General features: G+C 36.4%; 4 protein-coding genes across 7 annotated transcripts; 2 read left to right on the forward strand and 2 right to left on the reverse strand.

Moving 5' to 3' along the window:
• Nucleotides 1–1,467: 1,467 nt before the first annotated feature.
• On the reverse strand, nucleotides 1,468–8,297 carry LOC117633252. 2 transcript variants are annotated; one of them, XM_034366972.1, is made up of 10 exons: nucleotides 8,049–8,297; nucleotides 4,267–6,888; nucleotides 3,973–4,105; nucleotides 3,775–3,863; nucleotides 3,232–3,473; nucleotides 2,948–3,034; nucleotides 2,761–2,860; nucleotides 2,379–2,586; nucleotides 2,137–2,269; nucleotides 1,468–1,839 (listed from the first exon to the last, which is right to left on the reverse strand). In XM_034366972.1, the coding sequence occupies exons 1-10, from the start codon at nucleotides 8,142–8,144 to the stop codon at nucleotides 1,734–1,736; spliced, it is 3,816 nt and encodes a 1,271-aa protein (XP_034222863.1). In that variant the 5' UTR covers nucleotides 8,145–8,297; the 3' UTR covers nucleotides 1,468–1,733. The 2 variants fall into 2 exon arrangements, with proteins under 2 accessions (XP_034222863.1, XP_034222862.1); XM_034366971.1 differs by having other exon boundaries at nucleotides 1,468–1,842.
• Nucleotides 8,298–12,852: 4,555 nt separating this feature from the next.
• On the reverse strand, nucleotides 12,853–14,648 carry LOC117632243 (gibberellin 2-beta-dioxygenase 6). Its single transcript, XM_034365680.1, has 3 exons — nucleotides 14,144–14,648; nucleotides 13,444–13,765; nucleotides 12,853–13,218 (listed from the first exon to the last, which is right to left on the reverse strand). The coding sequence occupies exons 1-3, from the start codon at nucleotides 14,593–14,595 to the stop codon at nucleotides 12,988–12,990; spliced, it is 1,005 nt and encodes a 334-aa protein (XP_034221571.1). The 5' UTR covers nucleotides 14,596–14,648; the 3' UTR covers nucleotides 12,853–12,987.
• Nucleotides 14,649–15,968: 1,320 nt separating this feature from the next.
• LOC117631309 (PHD finger-like domain-containing protein 5A) lies at nucleotides 15,969–17,525 on the forward strand. Of its 3 annotated transcripts, none has more exons than XM_034364388.1 (3): nucleotides 15,969–16,093; nucleotides 16,677–16,815; nucleotides 16,946–17,525. In XM_034364388.1, exon 3 carries the CDS (start codon nucleotides 16,967–16,969, stop codon nucleotides 17,297–17,299), a length of 333 nt encoding a protein of 110 aa, XP_034220279.1. In that variant the 5' UTR covers nucleotides 15,969–16,093; nucleotides 16,677–16,815; nucleotides 16,946–16,966; the 3' UTR covers nucleotides 17,300–17,525. The 3 variants fall into 3 exon arrangements, with proteins under 3 accessions (XP_034220279.1, XP_034220280.1, XP_034220278.1); XM_034364389.1 differs by having other exon boundaries at nucleotides 16,677–16,750; XM_034364387.1 differs by lacking the exon at nucleotides 16,677–16,815 and having other exon boundaries at nucleotides 15,974–16,093.
• A 2,081-nt stretch (nucleotides 17,526–19,606) lies between these two features.
• Nucleotides 19,607–20,588, forward strand: LOC117631310 (protein PSY3-like). The gene is made up of 2 exons (XM_034364390.1): nucleotides 19,607–19,694; nucleotides 20,434–20,588. The coding sequence occupies exons 1-2, from the start codon at nucleotides 19,607–19,609 to the stop codon at nucleotides 20,586–20,588; spliced, it is 243 nt and encodes an 80-aa protein (XP_034220281.1).
• The last annotated feature ends 176 nt before the right edge of the window (nucleotides 20,589–20,764 follow it).

Genomic DNA, 20,764 nt, shown 5'->3' on the forward strand with positions numbered 1-20,764 from the left:
GGGTCGCTTCCATGACTGCCAAGGGAAAAAACCAGATCCTACCACTAAAATTCATATCTGCCATGGGGTCGTCTGACCATATTGACCTCATTGACTCCATGGTGGATCTGCCACTTACCAGAATTCAAATCTTTTACCATCATTTATAAATTTCCTTTATTTTATTTTATACAAAACAAAAAGAGAGGAGGATTTAAACTAAGGTGAAGGGGCGGACATATTGTCCTAACCAACATACTTAATTCACCTACAAAATTTCATATTTATAAACATAAGCCATTTTGAGTGAAACTAAGCAATTTCATGCTTTCATTTTCCTGTTAGCCATTGGGGCGGTGTATAAAATTAAACTAGGTTATTTTTATTCAAATTGAATTGAATTGGACTATTATTTGTCAATATTAGATTGATAGGATAATTTTGTATATTATAAAGCATGTGGACTCCATATTTAGTTTTATGGTGACGGTGCCATATATGGATCATAGATGTGGACCTCTATATTAACCACATGATTAACTTGAATAGTAACTTTATTTAAGTTTAATAAAATGATCTCTTGATTTGAACTATCATTTTTTTAAGTCACATTCAACAATATCCTTACAAAATTTGATTAAACTGAAAATTGTTTAACCATCTATTGATAACCAAAGAAACAGACAAGCACAATATCATAATGATAATCAAACACTTGAATAATATAATTTAAGTTGAGAGACACGATGAGACATAAGCTTTGAGAACTTGAAGAATTGTGAGAGCACCACCAAATAGGAAAATAGAGCGACAAAGCGTCTGGTTTTACATGTCAAGCGTTGTTCTTCATCTTGGTTCTTATTCAAGTATTTTTCTAGTAAGGTAAGTGGCATCATAGCCAAGCCAATTTTATTTTGTTTGTGAAAAAGGAATTGCTTGGAATACTATTGGACTGAGTGTTGTGGGCCTTAGCCATATTTCACTTATAGGACTTGATATTATGAGTAAGCCCATTTAGGTCAATCCATAATGGGTTAGGGTTTACATTAAGCCATACATGCATTACTCTATATATATATATATATATGTGTGTGTTTGTGTGTAGCTTATGGGGAATGTCTTTGCTCTTGCTTCTGACCTAACAATTATTCTAGCCTCCTTGTCACTCTCCAACTCAGATACAAAATTAGGTACAAAACAAAGGCTATGAAGAGTTCTATAAATTCCCGAATTAGAGGACAAAAATATTAATGTGAAATCTCTCTCTCTCCTTACTGCTTCTCTCACATGTACAATATAACAATTATCAAAATAATAGTCACAGCCATCACTATGACAGTAGACTGTGTAGTACCCTAAGGATCATCCAATAGCAACATGCTGGAAGTTATTGGACAAGTAGGCTGAAAAGCATTTGATGTTTGATCGATCATCATCAGTTTAACTTGGTATTAATTTGTGTATGCCGTTGGATCATATAAATAAATGGATTGGCAACCTTCTTCAACTTTTTATAAACATGATCAGGTTTCAAAGAGACACCAAGCTATACTTCAAAATATGAACAAGACACCAAGCTCTCCCCCCACCCCCTCCTTGAATGTTATGTACAAGAAAGAACTACATATATCTCCTCAAGCAAAAATTTGGGAACCGTACTAATTCGTCTATGCAACTACGCCAGCAAAAAACAGTCGCTGCACACCGCTGATTACGTTACATTCGATCATCTAGCTGTGAAGGTAAAGCATAAATCAGCTTCCATTGGCGGATATCCTCCTTCGCTTGTACTGCTTGTAGTCCCCATCCCGTGCCCTCTTTTTAATGGCATTTTCCATGGAGGAAAACTCTGGACTGCTTCTGCTGGTGAAAAATTGCACGGTCAATAATTGTGCACATGTAAAAAGAAAGCATATGTAACTTGAATTAAACCAGAATTAACTAACAGGGGATTGATATAGGCTGGCTTTCCAATTTCTTTTTCTCAATTGAACAAGAGTAATTTTCATCCAAACTGCTTTAACCACAATTAAATCAATTGCACAAATTCTTTAAAATGACTGCAGAAGATTATCAGCATCATGACTTTTAGTCTTAAAGAACATTATGAGTATCATTTCAGTTTCTAGATATAAGGTAGTGAGAGGTGAGACATACTCCACTCCTTGGTGCACAATTCCGCTATCCTCAATTTGTTCTGCTTGATACACTTCAGAGACAGCACTGGACCTATCAACATCGATATTATCATGACTTTCATAGGTATCTAAACAAAGATCAAGCTGGGTTCCTGCAAAATGGCATATAAGAAAATGTATGGCAATTAGTATGGTAACTTGATGGATATCATTTTATCTCTCCGTGCAAAAAGAAAAAAAGGTTAAGCACATAAAAGATACCTTCTAAAGGGACTGCCTCATTTGGAGGGTTTTTCATTAACTGTTTCTGACACATAATGGTACCCTGAAAGTCCAAGAAAGTATAATCCAGAAACTGTAGCCTCTCAGAAGCTGTCATCGTAGAGAACCCAAATGAAGTTGTCCATGTGTTTAGTACACTGGGGACAGCTGGCAAAACCAATCTCTCCACGCCTAACTGCATAAGCATCTGAGAGAAGAAAAAATGTGGAGACAATAATGAGAATTTGACAAAATTACTTACATGTGCAACAGGTCCAGGTAGTACGGTCCATCACACTTAATCATCCATATAAGGACGTAAAATTGAAAATGAGCAAACTCAGACGGTCGCAACGAATTGTAGGAACACTCGATGCATTACCTTTTCAAGTTCATCCATTAGTATACGACACATTCCAAGTCGACGATATTGAAATCTGGTAGCAACAAGAGGTACTTCAGCCACCTTGCCTCCAAAGATCCTTCGAACAAGAAAATAGCAATTTAGGAATCAATCGCTTAGGACACAAAGCTCACCCATTTTTAATAAGAAGCTTAATAAAGCTCACCTTACAGTAGCCACAGTGATTAGTTCGTCATTTCTCTCCAAAAGCACAGTATAGAACCCTCGGAAGTTCAGACGGTTAAGATCTGACCTGCAAAATTCCAACAATGAGTCTTAGGAAGTGAATAAGAAATTGATTGAATTATCACTAAAAAAATTTAAATGATAAACACTTGTTTATAGGGGAGAATCAACATATGTCTCATGTGCCAAGCTCAACTGTTATCAAGATTTCAGCAAGTGAAGCCAACAAAACAAGTTGTGACAATGACAGTTTGAATTTCTCACCCTCTAGTGAAGATGATATCTTCTACAAGATCTCTCCTGGTAAGAGGTTCCTTAACAGGCACAAAACACTCGTGCATCACATCAAGAGCAACATTGAGTCGGCTGTAACTCTCAATGGCATCAATATGAGGTTCATCAGTATCATGAATATCAGACTTAATGGACTTGACTAGTGACCAAGATAGATTGTTATCTCCCACTGGAATCTGTTTCCCTAGAAGCTCGTGGAGGCCTAAAAATATCTGAAAATTCAAAACAGTCGTATCCAAAATTATCAACTTGGAGTTAAAAATGGATTGGACAAGTAACTCGTTCATATAATGTTAGCAAAAATAAGATTCATAACTCGCACTAAAACATCTGACAGAAAAAACACAACACTGAAACTCTTTCAAAATAATTAGATCTTAATGGAATGAAGAAAAGATAAACACATGCTTCTGGTTTTTCTTTTCTTAAACAGGCTAAGAAACAAGCAACTAAGCTCTGAAACAAGCAACTAAAGCTCTGAAGGGAAACTAGGTGATGAAATGCTTGAGATACCTTTTTACAATTTCTAGTGCAAAACCAATTTCCTTTTGGATCGCTTTCCAACTTATCTGCACCCCTTTTCCTCAGGCATCCTTTGTGATCTACATCAAATTTAAAATTTAAAATCACACACTTTTCAAATGTGTACCCATATACACAAAGTTCACAGGCGCATCTGCTATAGGAGCTAAAACAGATAAAATTTCATACATTTATGCTCGCATTGACCACATGTGAGAACACTACTATCATCCATAATAGGCTCTTTATCTTCTTTGAAGTTGGTTTGGCCACAAATTCCACAACAGCAAGATGCACAGAACCAGTCACCATCTGGAACATACTGCAGAAGCAAACAATTTATGCCTGAGACAAGAAGCCAAGAATCTCAAACATTTTTTAGGAAAGGATAAAATAAAAAAAAATTAAAAGAAAAAAAATTAAAAATCTAACATTTTTCTTTTTATAGTAAGGCATTAGAAAGACTCAAGCAAAACAATCTACCTTCAAGCCAAGGCAACTTTTGTGAAATGATGATGGGCATTGATCACATAAAATTAGGTCACCACCATAGTGACACACAGTACAAATGTAATCATTTTCGCCTCGGCGCCAATTCCCCTTTATCCTATCACGTGGTTCTTTTCGCAAGCTCCTCTTCCTTCTATCATGCATAATTTGCATCTGGCAATCTAAGAGAGACCTACCATCTTCCAGAAAAATATTTGCAGAAGGACTGCAGTAACTGCTGCCAGCATGATTCCCAAAGCAACTAAGAGCATACACCTCTTGGCAACAGGTGCACCTGATCCCCTCACGAGTTATCCTCCCTTCTTTCATTGGATGACTATCCTTTGTGCTACGATGATGTACTTTTGCCCTTGGTAAAACCACATTATTGTCTATCAACCAAGATAAGACAGTACGAGGATTGTTGTGCGAGGAAGTTGATGTAACCGCTTCCTGCACCCATTTGCTTGACCTAAGCACACGAGTTGGGGGACTACCATCCAGACCATTTTTTAACCGATTCAAACCTCCAGATACCTTTCTCCTTTTCAACTTTGGAGGGCTGGTACATTGATCCTTTGTTGATCCATCTGCTCTACCATGTAAGTAAGGCTGTCTTTGAAGTAAGTCAGGTGCAAGATCTGATAAAGTATCATTTCTCTTCCTTTGGCGTTTTCTACGACCTTGAACTTTCACATTACCAGAATCTCTGGACCACTTTTTGGACAGCCTCTTTAACGGTACCAAGCCTTCCTGAAAATCCAAATTACTTGCTGCAGAACATAATTTATTTCTTGTCAACTGGCCCTCATCTTCCTCAACAACATACATGCATTCAGCAGGTCTTTTTTCAGAAACTCCTTCATCCATACAACTTTTGCATGCACTTTTAAGTGTACGATACAGTACTCCGCTGGGTGACCTGTAGTGAAAGTTCCTTGACTTTGCATTCAAGTACACGAACACCCACCCCACAGCTGAGAGGTGCTTCTTTGCTTTTGAAATCATTTTTCGTAGTTCCTTCTTGATTGTCTTGCCTGCTGCATGCATATAATATTCCACAACAGCTTCAGGGCAATATTCAGGTTTGAAAATAAATACCTTGGAGCAAGGAGACTCTACTTTCTGAGGATAATAATTGGGATGTTGAATCTCTTGTGGCTGTTCAATGAGAAGAGACTCTTCTGCTGAACCATGCAAATCCTGATGTGCATCTTGAGAGATTGAAAAAAGTGTATCTTTCTTGCGTTTCTTCAAGTTCTTACACACTTGACGAAGAGAGTACTCGTATTCTCCAGCAGGAGACAAGTATCGTAGTCTGGGCCTGCCCTTATCCATTGCACTATGTATTTTCCAGCCCAAGTATGAAATATGCTGCTTAACAACTGTTGTTGAGAATTTCGAAGACATTCCCTTAACAAAATCTGCATATTCATCAACAGCATCAGGGCAAAACTCAGCCGGAGTGTCCAAAGGTCGCCAATCTAGGGTACTTCTGCCTCTGTAATTAGTACTGCAAATTCCATCATTGCTGATAACAGAATTGGTGCAAGAATTTCCATCAAGATTAGGAGGAAACACCAACAAAACCTGAGGTAGAACACACACCCCTTTAGTTTGGAAGGATATATCGGAGTACTCCAAACTATTCATATTTGGTCCTTCATCTCCTACCACAGAAATCAATTGATCCCAATAAGATTTCTCTTGAACCTGCTCCGTGCAGGCAGAGTCTGGATTGATAGACAAACCTCCATTTAGATGCCGTTCATCAATAATCTCAGCACTGCAGTTCAATGCCTTATTCACAGCATCTTCACGATCAACTACCAAATCACTATTCAGCAACTCATCAACAGGTACAATAGCCAAAGAGTCTGCCATATTTTCTTTAGGATTCATATTAGCATCAGAAACAAAAACAGCTGACTCCAATTCTACCTGGGTTTCTTGTGAAAAGAATCCTGACTTGTCTAATGCCCCAAATAGTTCATCAACTGTGATGCTTATGTTATCATTAATGACCTCCAAAACCAGCTCTTCCCACACATGTCTCATTAAAGAAGTCCACTCGAAGGGTTCTTTTTCTCGCACGTCATACCAAATTTGCTTCACGGAAACGGCAATATACCTCTCCTGATTATATTGCTCAAGCAACTCAAGAAGTATCCAAGTTCCACGCCGCTTCCAATTTTCTGTAACCTCATCCCAGTCATGAGTAATTCGCAAAGTGTCAATCCGAGCCTTTAGTTCATCACCCAAATCCGGGAAGAAGATCCTCCTCTCCTCTGAACCATCTTCATGATCAAAGATAACACCTTCCCACCAAGCCTCTAAATGATACACATCCACACAGAGTCCATAGGGAAGGTCCCATTCCCCTGGCTGGATGCGAGGGGGTGTTGGCCTTATACACCCACGATAGTTACTCCAGTCCAGAGTGAATGAGCCAATACCATCCAGAATGGGTGAAACAGACACAACATCAACCAGATTACCAGACCAGTCATCATATAGAATATGGTCGTATTGAACTTGACGACAACCTTGCTTCTTGCATGCAGTAACAATCCCAGGGTGCCACGACCCCTGAAACCCATCTTCTAGACTCCTCACCTGCGAAAGTTCAGATTTTTATTTATTTTTAAACAGATCTTGAAATTCCTAATGAACACTTTGCCATATCTATAATGAGTACCTTCGTGAAACAAACGAAGTAAAGAATAAGCACAGTATCCATTACCCTAATGAGAACCAAAATCAAACCATGCATAAATGGAAAAATGAACCTAAATAAGCCATAAACCATAACAACGAGAGAAACATTAAAGACAAGGTAGCCATAATCAATTTTGGAGAATTTGGCTTCAACCCAAAAGCTATTACAGAACACAAGGTGGCACTGGACCCAGAAATTAGTTATTTATTTATTTATTTTATTTATTTTGGGTTAACAGCAAACAACATATAGACAGAGTAGCGAAACATAATTTAAAATTTAAAAAGAAGAACAGAGAGAGAGAGACTAGCAGGGGAAGAAAGTAAAAAGTTAAAAACAAACCAGATAAAGAAAGAAAAAATTCCTATAAAATTAAAACACCCAAACAATGGGTTTGGATCCTCTCCTAGGCTAAAAGTATACCAGATTTTGAATCGCAGCCATATAAGAAAAACAATGGTCCACATTGGACCACATCAACATCATCTAAGTTACAGTCTTCTTCTCTACAAAAATAAAATAACTCAAATAAGGGAATTTCAAAGGGATTCACAGAGTTAGGGGCAGAGGGTGGCCAGTTTGCAGCTTGACAAGGTGAGACCTTTAGTTAAATATAAATCATCTCTAAAATTGCTCTAGAAAGCTTTTATTGCAATTATGCTTGCAGAAATTTGAAGCTCTTTTGTTGAAGGGGGAAGCAAAAACCCATGTTCCTGAAAAGGATTCATGAACATCAGTGAAATCGGCTGGCATGCATTGCTCTTTGAGCCCCCAACATCCACACTCTGCTTGCTTGACTTCATAAAATTGTGGTAACTTTGCTACCTTTTCTTAAAACTTGTCTCTTTCCTTGGACACATCCACAAAGTCGCTATCTTTCTAAAACCCCTCTTAAATCCCATGTTTAAGTTATTTTCTTTTTGCGGAGAGGAAGAGTATTTTGCTTTAGATGATGCACAAAACCCAAAACAAAGCCAAAAAAATACAAAATACACAACAATCACAGCCCAAGAACTCATTTTTCGGCAAAACCCAAAAAGACTGAAGCTGAAATTACCTCAACTTTGTCACCAACAAGAAGCTTTTTTTTATTCTGAGTCCTGCGCTTTCTCTTCCTAAGCGAACCCAGTTCTTCAAGGTCCTTGCCCGCCATTGAAGCCGAGCAAAGAGAGGCAATGAGGGTTGAGAGAGAGGGTTTTTGGTTTGTGAAATTCGGAAAGTGCGAGAGTTTCGGTCTAAGAATTCGATGGGCAGTGGAGTCTATTGGGCTTTTTATCAAAACTTTCAATCTCAGTCGAATTGCTTTGGCACCAAGAAACAGAGTGACACTCCGATACTCTGCCCCTCTGAGTACGTTACTTAACTCTGCTCCCGTTTCCGTCTTCCGCCACGTCAGCGCCGTACGTACGGAATAGTGAGGTGGCAGGATCCCGTTTCTTTATTTGGTCTTTCTGTTTTGTACCCTTTTAAAATTCCATTGAATAAAATAATGAGGTGGAGGGATTGTCTGCGGCGAGGTGCATACAATGAAGGTTTGACGTTCGAGGCCTCAATAGGGGCCGTTGACATTGCGTTTAGGGACTTGGTGATTCTCGTGGTGGGTTATTCGCCGTTGGATTGTTTTGTACGATTAGGGGTGAAGAAATAGGAAACAGGAGGCGGCATTGAAGGGAAAACTTTCCGGTGCAGAACAATTGGGATTTGGGCAGATCTAATTAGTAATTAGCTATTGCAAATCACATTAGAAAAATCACTCATAAAATTGTTTATAAAATACATCAAAATAATGATTTATGGGTCAGTAATACGAGAAAATCTTAATTGCAATGGGTATAACACTGTTTTGTTATCCTCAACTAATAATGTTATGTCGTGTGAAAGTGTTGTCACACATGTTATACCGTTATTGACCAGGAATAACAAAATAGTGTTATCCCTGTTACAACTATGTTTTTCTCATATACAATTATCTTGATTTTGATATTAAGAAATTATTAATGTATTTAAAATCAATAGCTACCAGTAAGTGAGTAGGAAATTTCTTTGTCATTAGAGATCAGGTGAACTAGATTACTAATAGTAATCAATAGAAGTGATACAAATAATTTTAATTGTCAATACATTCTTGACTTCTTCAATTTTGGAAATGTATTTTAGAATTATTTCTTTAAATTCGGTTTTGATTTTCATTTTGGCGTGCAGAGGAGATCTTACAGATGGATGGTTACAAGTAAAGTATAATCCTTTTCTTTCATATGTGTTTTTGGCCCCTGTCCTCTCTCTCTCTCTCTCTCTCTCTCTCTCTCTCCTCTCTCTCTCTCTCTCTCTCTCTCCTTTGACTATCATATTTTATATATTTTGTATCAAAAAGACAAATCTTTGATTTGTTTCTCTCCATACCATGTACATTCTCTCATTCCTATATAAGCAGAAAAAGCATGGACCAAATTATCCATGAATTGACTTTCAAGAAAGAAAATTATGCATGACATCCTTTTATATATATATATATATATACAGTCCCGATCTCTTGGACCACAGGAGTCCAAGAGATTGTGGTCACCTACCGTTGGATATTAATCCAATGGTTCAAAATGATATATATAAATGCAATATGACATAAATGATTATTGCCCGATTCAAGTCAACCGTTGAATTTACATCCAACGGTGAGTGACCATAAATCTCTTGGACTACAGGGGTCCAAGAGATCAGGACTGTATATATATATATATATATATATATATAATTAGGAAGTACTTCAAACTTAAGATATTAATTAAGTAAGAGAATTGAACTTTAAATATAACATAATTATAATCTTATTTTTTCACCCACCTTCACCACTTGAGCTAATTCTCTTGAGCTAATTCTTAGGGCTCTTTTAGAAATGCTTCTCTAAGAAGAACTTTTACTCATAGACGCTTCTAGTAAAAATATTTTTTATTATAAAAATATTGAAATTTTCATAAATAAAAAATTCAAGTGTTTCTTAAAGAAGCACATACCTAGAAGTATTAATGCTATTATAAGTGCTTTTGGTTGTCAAAAAACGCTTTTAACTATTCGAGAAGTACTCCCACACAATATGCCCTTACAGATTCAACCGTAAAAGTTACGAACTAAAGTCGATAAGGTCAAGCGGATGATTTTCATTGTTCCATGTGTGACATTTTTTTTCCCGATATATGGAACTGTTTATTTATTCTAAGATTTGATAAGCATGCATGCATGAAGGCAAAATAGGAATTGTATGAAGCTATATGTTCTCTCATTCTATACTTATTTTCAAAGAGCTCCCACCATCAGTATGAAAGTGCATGCAATACTTCTTATATGTTCCTTGATTGAATTCTTATTCACTTTATCTGATTAAAGAAATTTATTGGGGATTTTTACAATTAACGTATTTTTATATACACGCATAATTTGCTATCTAATCTTTTCTTTCTATGGAAAGTTCCGCAATATTGTTTTGTGCATTTTATAACGTAAAGATCAAATTTAATAGTTACCTAAAGGAAATTATATAGGATGTAATTTTATTTTTCCTTCCAGATTCGGTGCTAGAAATCTCAATTTTTTAGTCTGTGTCCTTTGTACTCTTTATTTATATTGATCTAATATATTATATCGCCTTTTTATAAGAAAAAATATCTCCACTATGATTTTTATTGTTTCACATGGTTGAAATGAGTTTATAGTCTTAACAACTGAGACGGGTTGTGTCATGTAACCTATTATTTTTACAGGTTGTGTATGCATTTATATTTTCTCACTCGTTACCTTAACAGATGGTGTTGAATTCACATGGCATTATTTACTGGTCGTGTTCAAATGAAGCTAATTTTCAGATGACATTATAATTTATACCTGCAAAAACACTACCCGTTTCCAAGTGACAGTAAAGTTTTGAGATATTTAGTGATATACCCATTTCTAGCACTAATATTATAAATAAACCCTACAATATTGAATTCCTATAAACAAACCCAAAAAAAACCCAAAAAATGATAGCTAGCCTTATAGAATTTAATATTGATTATTAAATTACTTTGATGCCCTATTGAGTGCTTTGGGTATTTTTATGAGATTTTGGGGTTGGGCTTGTTTTAAGAAATTGATGGCAGTTTTGTAATTTATAAGAAGTTAAAAGCTTTTTTGTTATGTTGTAAATGGGCTTTGGGTGTGTTTCTAAAGTCCATTTTATATAGGGTATTTTTATAATTTGGGCCCCCATATTGGATATAATAGTGAATCTCCCTAAAGTTTTCTCCATTATTAGGAAGCTGTTTCATTGCACCAAAACGCACCTAACTTCAGAGACTGCAATATCTAAGGCCCAATCACCCAGGTTAAGCTGATGATGATCCTATCACATCACACACATGTCAATTCTCATCTGCACTAAATTGAAATTAATTATCAGAACCATAAACTATCTAAAGCTCCAAGCTGTTCAAGCACTCGAAGAAGTTGTGCATTTAATGCACACAATCTCCAGATGGAAGGCTATGCAGGCTAACAGATGAGATTCGACACCAAGGCTGCAGGCCTACCTTTAATTTGCTTAATCATGTTAAAAGGTATAGACCCAACCCAAGTATATATCCATACAAATGCATGCTCACTTTTCTAATACTTTATATGATAATTTATGCGTAAATAAAATGCCTAGTTGTCACGGTTTAGCAACAATCTTGATTGATTAAATAGGGAAAGTAAAAATGTGCATGGTGGGATGGAGCAAGTGACATTACATCAGTAATGACATGTTTATTTACGTGGAGTGGGAGAAGTTATGAATTGAGAAAGTTAAAATGTTGATAGAGAACAAATGTGTATGAGATCAACTACGTACTCCAATCAATCTAATTTCTGATTTTGAAGGTATTAAATTGCGAATTTTAGTGTAGAACATACATAATTTTTTTTATTTGTTACGTATTACTAAACACATGAAAGTCGAAAATTAAGAATCGGTATAATTTCAATACCCATTCGAGATAAGTAAAAATGTTACAAAATGATGTTTCTACCGATGCACAAGAATATGAAAATTATTATTATTATTTAAAAAAAAAAAGAAAAAGAAAAGAAAGTTTGATCCTGTGGACTCTACAAAAGGTAGATTTTGTTATGAAATCTTTTGTATGTTTTAGGCATGTTGGCTTCAATTTGAATTTTCGAAATTTTGAAGTGTTTTTAAGTTTCTGAGCTCTCTTTGGTTTCTTTGCGTTTTTTTGGCTCTCTGACATGTCTTATTCTTGAAAGTGAAGTAATGACAACTATCTTTATATAGGCATCAAATTCAGAAAGATTCTGGACCAAAATTTTCGTCAAGAAGAGACAAACAGAAAGAGCCAGAATTAATATAGACATGGAGAAAAAAATAAAATATTGATTTGCTTGTGATTTTGAAAATGAATTCTCAACCATTTAGTGCAGGCGGGCGATTTTAAGTCGGGGCATTGCCTGTGAAGTATATATCACTTTGCATGTAGCATCTCGAAAGTCAAACTCACGGACAACATATATTCGATAGCGTGAAAGTATGCGTGATTGTTTGGTCTAACACTTAAAATAGAAATGTGAATATCTAACTTAAAATATTGAATGCTCATCTTCTGCAAGATAGTAAATATTATTTGCTTTGTACGAATAAGAATAAAATCTCCTTCCATGAAATGCTTGTTATCTTTCAAACATTAGTCCATATACTGAATATTGAGTTATTTTGTACCGGAAAAGGAATGAACAAGAAAATAACTGTTTTTTTTTTCTTTTTAAAAATTGAATTCGAATTTATAAATTATTTCAACATTGGAAAGATAAGCACCACTAAATAAAGTGCTCGTTGATGAAAAAAAAAACATTTTAGATTATATCAAAAGTAAAAAACAAAAGGGGAAAAAAGTGGTGTTCGTAGAGCACACAAACATTTTGTTTTTGTGCATAGCCCACAGACATATTATTGAGCCCATTAGCATCATCACTTAAACAGCTTCACTAATCTTGAACTTCTCAAGCCCAACCTTACACCCAACAGTTTTTATGTCTTGCTGCACTTGCTCTTGAAAATCACTGTAAGTAAAAGGCTTGTACTTTGAGCTCCGAATCACACTGCCTTCACCCGGGAAGACAAAGTAGCAGACTGAAATTCGCTCTTTGTTTTTGTTCACCTTCACTCTGTGTGTCACACTCTTGTATTTGTCATCGCTTATTGCCTAAAATTTGAACCATTTAAGAAAAAACATATCATCAAACAAATAAGAAAAAAAGCCAAGGAGAACCATCCACCCACTCGCAGTGAGTGACTTCCGGTCGTTGATGTATTGTATCTACTACGTTCTCTCCACAAGACATCAACAATTGAAAGTCACTTGCACGTGCGTGGATGACTGTCCCCATAACAAAAATATATAACAACTCTAAATTATTTCTCGGAGGACCTGCATCATATCTCCAAGGTTGATAATTAGAGTGTTCGGAATTGGCTTAACAGTAAACCAGTCATTGTCTTTGAGAACTTCAAGTCCACCGACGTCATCTTGGTTCAAGATTGAGACCACAGAGCTGTCAGTGTGGACGTCCAAACCCCATGCAGAGTTAGAGTTGGAGCAACGTGGGTAACGGTAGACACGTACAGAGCCAGTAGAATGTGATAAATTGGACTTCGATTCTACCGGATCCAAACCAAGGTTCTTTAACATAGCTTCAAATATAGTTGTGGCAATTCTAGCTAGGTGCTTTCCATATTCTTCTAGCACAAGGCTTGTGAGGCACAAAAAAGTTATAACCCTTTGTCAAATAAGTTCATGTATAAAAAGAAAGAAAAATAATAGTGAATTTACGCAGAAACACCATTGCGCGTTATAGACAAATCACAGTGTGATATGTATGCATAAATTTTATTCACTTTTAATAAGTGAATATTTGCATGTTTCATGCCACAATTTGCAGTTAAAGAAAGAAAAACTTTTTTACCTGTAAAGAGCCCGACAATGTTTAGATGAAAGTTAGAAGAAAAAATGAGACTTGTTTTGTTTTTTTAGGGTAAATACAACCAGCAATCAATCAATTGAAACAAAATTTGAATTGGGTCCAGTTTTACCACACAAAAAATTAAAAAAACCAATAAAAAAAGGGTACCTGAAAGAAGCAACTATGTGATTATCAGCTTGAAATTGATTGAGTTGAGCGATGGGCACGTTGAACCCTTCAACCAAATTGATATTCTCCAGAATACTACCCTTTCTGTGTAAGGCTGCCCCAGATGGAGTAAGGGCAGGGGTGCCCCAGAAGTAGGACAGAGGGCTGGTGATTAGGCTCTGTTTGGATTCAAAAGGCAGAGAAAAAAACTTTTCCGCATGGTCCTGAAGTTGGCTCAAAAGGGTTGGAGGAACCCCATGGTTTACCAAACGAAAAATGCCCCATTGCTCACAGGCCTCACCAAGCTGCTTGCCAAGTTTCAGGCTCTGGAGATCCACCAGGGGTAGCGGATCCTCCAAATCATGAACCGGGTCGGCTTTTTCATCCGAATCTACGATCTGGGTCGAATTGTTGAGTGAACGAAATAGAGGAGGGTAAGATTCAGAAGCCATTTTTTTGCAGAGATGGAAGTCATCTTCTCGGGCAGGCTGCTTATAGCACTGAGGAGCAGCCAAGGTTCATGAAGGTGACAGTAACTATTTTTTAGTGAGACCAAGACATTTGTTTATTCTTGGAGTGGGACCAGGGCGTTGTTTTTACGTGTTTTGCTGGTGACACCTGTCCTATGGTCCCTCCTGTGTCGTGTCTCTAATAACTATCTCTCTAACCCCCGCAATCTAAAAAAAAAGGGGACCTGTAATGTATAGGAAAGGTTGCCCTTTAAATCAGTCGTATCATAGGTTTGTCTCAGATATCGCACATGTGCAATTTTTTACTGATTCTTATTTAACCATAATTAATTTAAACGATTAAAAATATTTATTCACGTATAAAATATCGAATACATAAGCGAATTGTATATAGCATATCATGGGTAAATATAATACGAGCGCATACGAACGTCTTACAATAAGTTTTTTAGATCATTTGTTGGTATGAGTCTTCAATTATTTGTGGGGTCATCGATCTTATAATAAATCTTAAATCAATTTATACTTACTTGTATGACCTTCCAACGGTACAAGAAGGCAATCAAATTGACCATATTCATGCAATGACTTTTATTTCATTACCTTCCCCACATATCAGATGGGTTATTGACAATATAACAATTTACTATATTCATGGCGTGTGGTTGATTTTGTCTAGCTAGTTGCTTGATTAGTCAACAATATGACTCTTATTTCATTACCTTCCTGCATCTCAAATGGGTTATTGACAATTTAATAATTATAAAGGTGTTGAATATTTTGGTTGATCCATTAATACGATTTTATTCTGTTTTTAAAGAACTTATCCTATTGAAAGGAGCGATAATATATTAAAGTCACATATACTACACAAATGCTAGGACTTGAATATAAAATTCTACTTAAAGAAATAATTATTACAAATCAGCACACTAACAGGTGATTTACAAAAGAAAAACTAGCGGAGAAATAGTACCTTTTTTAGACAATTTTCTTGCATCCATTTAAATGTCCCCCTGAGATATTTGGCACTTTCGCTGGACCCCGGTCGATCTTAAAAAGTTATTGAAAGCTGCTCTTTTTGAGACAATAAAATTTGTCCTTTGTTAATCACACAAATTTTCTATATATAAAAGAACTCTTAATATGATTATTTGTCCCCTTTATGAATAGTACAAAACACAAAGGTCCAAAAAAAGCAAAAGGTCAAAAATAGGGCCCAAACTGCAAGACAAAACCCAATTTAGCCTTTGAAGCTAGTATCCATAGAGGCCCAAATTTAAAACCGAATTTATGGTGGGCCCGGCTTGCGGCACCGACTCGAAAATCTGGATTGTTCTGAAATACCAAAGCATCTCTCTTCTCTCGTATAAAACATGGATTAGGAAGAACTTGCCCTGAGTTTGTTTAACACTGGCGCCAGTTAGCACCTCGGAGAAGTTGAAGTTGAGGACAACTAAGCCTACTGTCTGCGGCGCAGGTTAGCCCTCTGCCAGAGACTTTATTTATGTTATCTTCGTTTTGTGAGTTTGGTTTAGAAATGTGGTTAGTATTGAAAAGAAATTGTTTTGGGTATTTGGGTATTTGTTTTTTTCTCCAAAATTTGTGGCTTAGGTGTTGGCAATTGAAAAGAAATTGTTTTTGCTATTGAATTTGATTGATGTTCTTATCATGCTTTGTGATTGTTGCTTTATTTGATGCCTCATGTAAATTTAACGTGCTCTGTCTGCACAAAGTTCTCTGTGATTTGTGGTCATGTATTCTTGATTGAAGAAATACTTTGTTGGGTATCTTTCGAGTAAAATATTAACAGTTTAACAACGAACATGTTAAATGGGTGTTTGGATTTATATTATGTTAACATATAGTTACCGACATGTTATTTTGTATTAGACTGTGTGACAGAGAATATATTAATCGTCATGTATTTGATTTTTAATTACTACTTTAATGTTTGAGCTTTGTCTCATATCAATTCCAAAATTGGGTCCCTTTCCTCCATTTGATGTCTTCAATTCAAGTCTACTGAGGGCACCAGTTGATTGCATTCATGTTCGCTGCAGATTACTTGGTCTCCTCTGAAACTTGGAATGGCGTCTGCCCATGTGACTTTGGTTTTGTATCTGCTTTTGATGGGGTCTGTTTTGTTCTATTGTTTGTTCCTATGCTTTGGCGTGACTTTGTTCCCTCCTTGAGTGGCAGGTTGTGTGCTTGTTCGTTTCTTGGTCCTGCCAGTGTTTTGTAGTCTAGCTTCTTTAAATTCATTCATTTATAGAAAAACTTCCATATTTAAATGCTAATAAGACCATCCAACATGGGTATGTCTATACAGGTCAATACAAAATAGAGAGGGATGGCCAAGCATCACCCTGATCTGATTATGTGCAGGAAGCAACCCGGGATCGCCATTGGCCGGCTGTGCGAGAAGTGTGATGGCAAGTGCGTCATCTGTGATTCCTACGTTCGTCCTTGCACACTTGTGAGGGTTTGTGATGAATGCAACTACGGATCTTTTCAAGGCCGGTGCGTTATCTGTGGAGGAGTTGGAATTTCGGATGCCTACTATTGCAAAGAGTGTACACAACAAGAGAAGGATAGGGATGGATGTCCAAAGATTGTAAATTTAGGCAGTGCCAAAACTGACCTCTTTTATGAGAGAAAGAAATATGGATTTAAGAAAAGATGATCATAAGAATCATCACATGTACTTTGATTTTGTATATTATCTACTTGGGTAGATTATGGCATTACTAAATCTTGGATCATGTTTATGCAAACAGGAACACGTGTTTAGAGACCCCCTTGCCGTATTTGGCTGGTCCTCATGAAACAAAGGATGCGTGTCTCATGTTAGGATTTGTAACACAATATCTACAAAGCGAGGAGTTAGATCAATTAAGGGGGTTCCATGATCTCATATTTATTTATTTTCTCTCTTATAACTTTTTCTACTTCGAGTAAACATATCACAAAATAGTATGAAGTACCATAAGAATACGCAGAGAAGTCAGAATGTAGAATTGTCACCATCAATTTTGTATGCTTGTTTTTGGTTGCCGACTTCAAAACGATGAGTGATCATGGAATCAATCAAAACCACAAGCTGAACGTTATTACGCTAAGTAAAAATAAAACTTTTAGTGAAATACATGGCTACAGATTCATATATATATATATATATATATATATATATATATATATATGAATCCTAGTGTTTTAACTTTGATGGCCGAAGGCCAAAATGGAAAGCGTATGTCACTTGAAGAGGTCCAATTCTTGTCAAGTCACTCAAGAAACAAAAGAGAAAAGGAAATGGTGACAATTAGGATGATCTCACCATAGCAATGTGTCGACTAACCAACAAGCAAGCGTAATGCATATGCTTATAAAACCAATTGTAGGCTGTAGCTATAGGTGCTTTACCTATTTACATCAAGCCCATATGCTTAGCAATAGTTAATTTCTTAAATGGATGAAGCTTCCCTGCTCGCAGGTAGCTTGGTAAGGCTCAGTGGATGAAGCCTTTCAGCTCTTGCATAGACTTCTCTAGGTTCATATTCCCTTTCCATGCAAATCTTCATTGCAAAGTTCAAACGCATAATGGAAGCTAACTCTTCGTCTGTGTTATGTATGGGGTGGGCATTTGAATCAATGAACATAAGGATTGAACCGAAATAATCAGAAAATTTGTGTTGACACCAAGGAAAAAAAGAGAGTTTTGATTCTATTTATGGGTTTAAGCATTACAAGCAAATGACTCACTAGTGTAGTGGTTTGAAGCAATTGCTCTCCCATAACCTTTTCTAGGTTTGAGTCCTAGCATCCGTGTAGTGTGTGTGAGTTTAATATGTTATCGTCCCTCTCAATAAGAAATGTCCTTTAAAAAAAAAACAAAAAATACAAAACTTTAGTCCAAACCTAATTGAATTGGTGGTATTAATTTTACTTTCAAAAAATATCCAAATCATTTTGTAGGCCCAATTTATATCCAAATCATTTAGGCCTAACTTATACCCAACTAACCTTAAGGCCCAATTGATACTCTTAATTACTTCATCGAGTTATTTTTATAGTGATGTATGGCCCTTAGGTAAGGTCTTATCTCTTAACAGTTGGATCATGTTAACTAATTTGATCAAAGAACTAACCAATTTGATCTAACAATAAGAGATAAAGTCTCACTTAAGGGCCATATATAAGGCTCTCACTATAGAATTCTCATTACTCCACCAACATCGGTGTCAATTTGGTACCAAACCACAAACCAAACCAAACTGAGCTAATCAATCAGTTTGGACTGAATCAGAAATGCGGCTACGATTTGGTTGATGGTTTAGGGAATCGAATCGTGCCCACTCCTAACCTTAGTATTATGTCATCAATATTTTGGGCAAGCCAATATTTGTCTTTGTATTTGGGTGACGTTGTAGCACTTCATCGCCAGACGAGGACTGAAAAAAAGCCACTTTTGAAAACAAGTTGCTGGCTTTTCCTTTTCTGGTAAAAGAAGCGATCATTCAGGACAGCAACCCCGTTGACCTTTAAAAATCGATGGACATATATATCTTCAAATGCACTCACACACAATCTCGAGATGGTCTTGCCTTTGTTCATTCATGTGTGAACGTGACAGCCATGATTTATAAACGTAGTCAACTCCTGTCCTAACAATCCAATAATAATAATAATATTATATAAATATGCAATCACTTTGTTAAACGGGTCTAATTTAGTTAAAAAGGGCATTGACAGATTCGAACCTCTAACATCTTGATTGTGTGTGTGAGAAATCCTTCTCCTCTAAGTTAGAATATTGCTTCTACTAAAAAACGTGCAATCACTTTGTGCCACGTTTTATGTCTTCAACCAAAGCCAAATATATTGTTGAACGTATAAATACAGCAATGATATTAGTCTCCCCTATATATCCTTCTGCTTCTGGGTCACACAGAGAGAGAGAGAGAGAGAGAGAGAGAGAGAGAGAGAGAGAGAGATGGGATTTGGAGGCAGTCGGCTGTGCTTGTGTCTCTTGCTTGCCTTTGCTTTAATCTCCTCTGCCCGGAACAACATTCCATTTTCAGGTATGCATGCATGTTGATTTCTTCTCTATACCTATATATATATCCTCAAAACTCATTGCATAAGATGAGCAACTGAGTTTTGTGGACATGGGTTGGGGAAAAAAAAACCATGATTTCCAAAACCATTTAATTTTATTCAAACCCAAGTATATATAGAGGAGTTCTGTAAAAACTAGAGATATAGAGGAGGAGAATCATTTTGTTGGAAATTAAATCTCAAGTTCTGCATATATTTGTCTCATTATGATATACAATAATATATTAATATTAATTAAATCATGATCAAGATTAATCTTTTAAAATTTTTTCATTGAGCACCGTCAGGTATCCGTTGTTTGAGTCTGGAATCAATTGGGAAAATAGGGGGAGGAGGGTTTTGAAGTTCGTGCAACACCAGCTTGGTTTTTGGCTTCACGGTCTCTCATCTCATGCATCCATATATGTTTGTCTCTTTTATATGCATTCTATATTTGCTAGTGGTGCTTAATTAGGACACTAGTGTCACAGACTAATTGAGACTCAATATAATATAGTTATGTATGTTGTCAGATTGTATGTAAACGTAAAAATTATGTTGTTAGACTGTGAATCTAAACCATTGATTGAATTCACAGTTTCACAATAAATATATGTGTGGGGTGATTTCATGGACTAAAGATTATGCAATGAAGGCTAATAATTAGTTTTTTTTCTTCTTTGTTTTGTGTTTTGCTGGTGTGTTTGGTTACACTGCTAATAGATGATGAGGTGGTAGTGGCCATGGAGGGTAGATCTTTGATGGTGAGGATAGACGACTACAGTGACCCAACTGCTAATCGTGGGCATGATCCCTCCTCCTCCTCCCCCTCCTTCTCTAGAGCCAAGGCTGGGGGCCGCGGTGGCCGAAAAGGCTAGCTAGGTTGAAGAGGCACATATTGCTCTAGAATATATATAAACATGTTTTCGTTTTCTTTAATTGGCTTAACCAAAGTTTGTGCTTACATGGCTCTTGTTTTGCATTGTATGTATGAACTTAATATGGCCATGGCAGCTTCACTTGAAAATGATTCAAAAATTTAATTGTACGGATT

Source organism: Prunus dulcis, chromosome 6 (assembly GCF_902201215.1).
Source record: "Prunus dulcis chromosome 6, ALMONDv2, whole genome shotgun sequence".
Lineage (NCBI taxonomy): Eukaryota > Viridiplantae > Streptophyta > Magnoliopsida > Rosales > Rosaceae > Prunus > Prunus dulcis.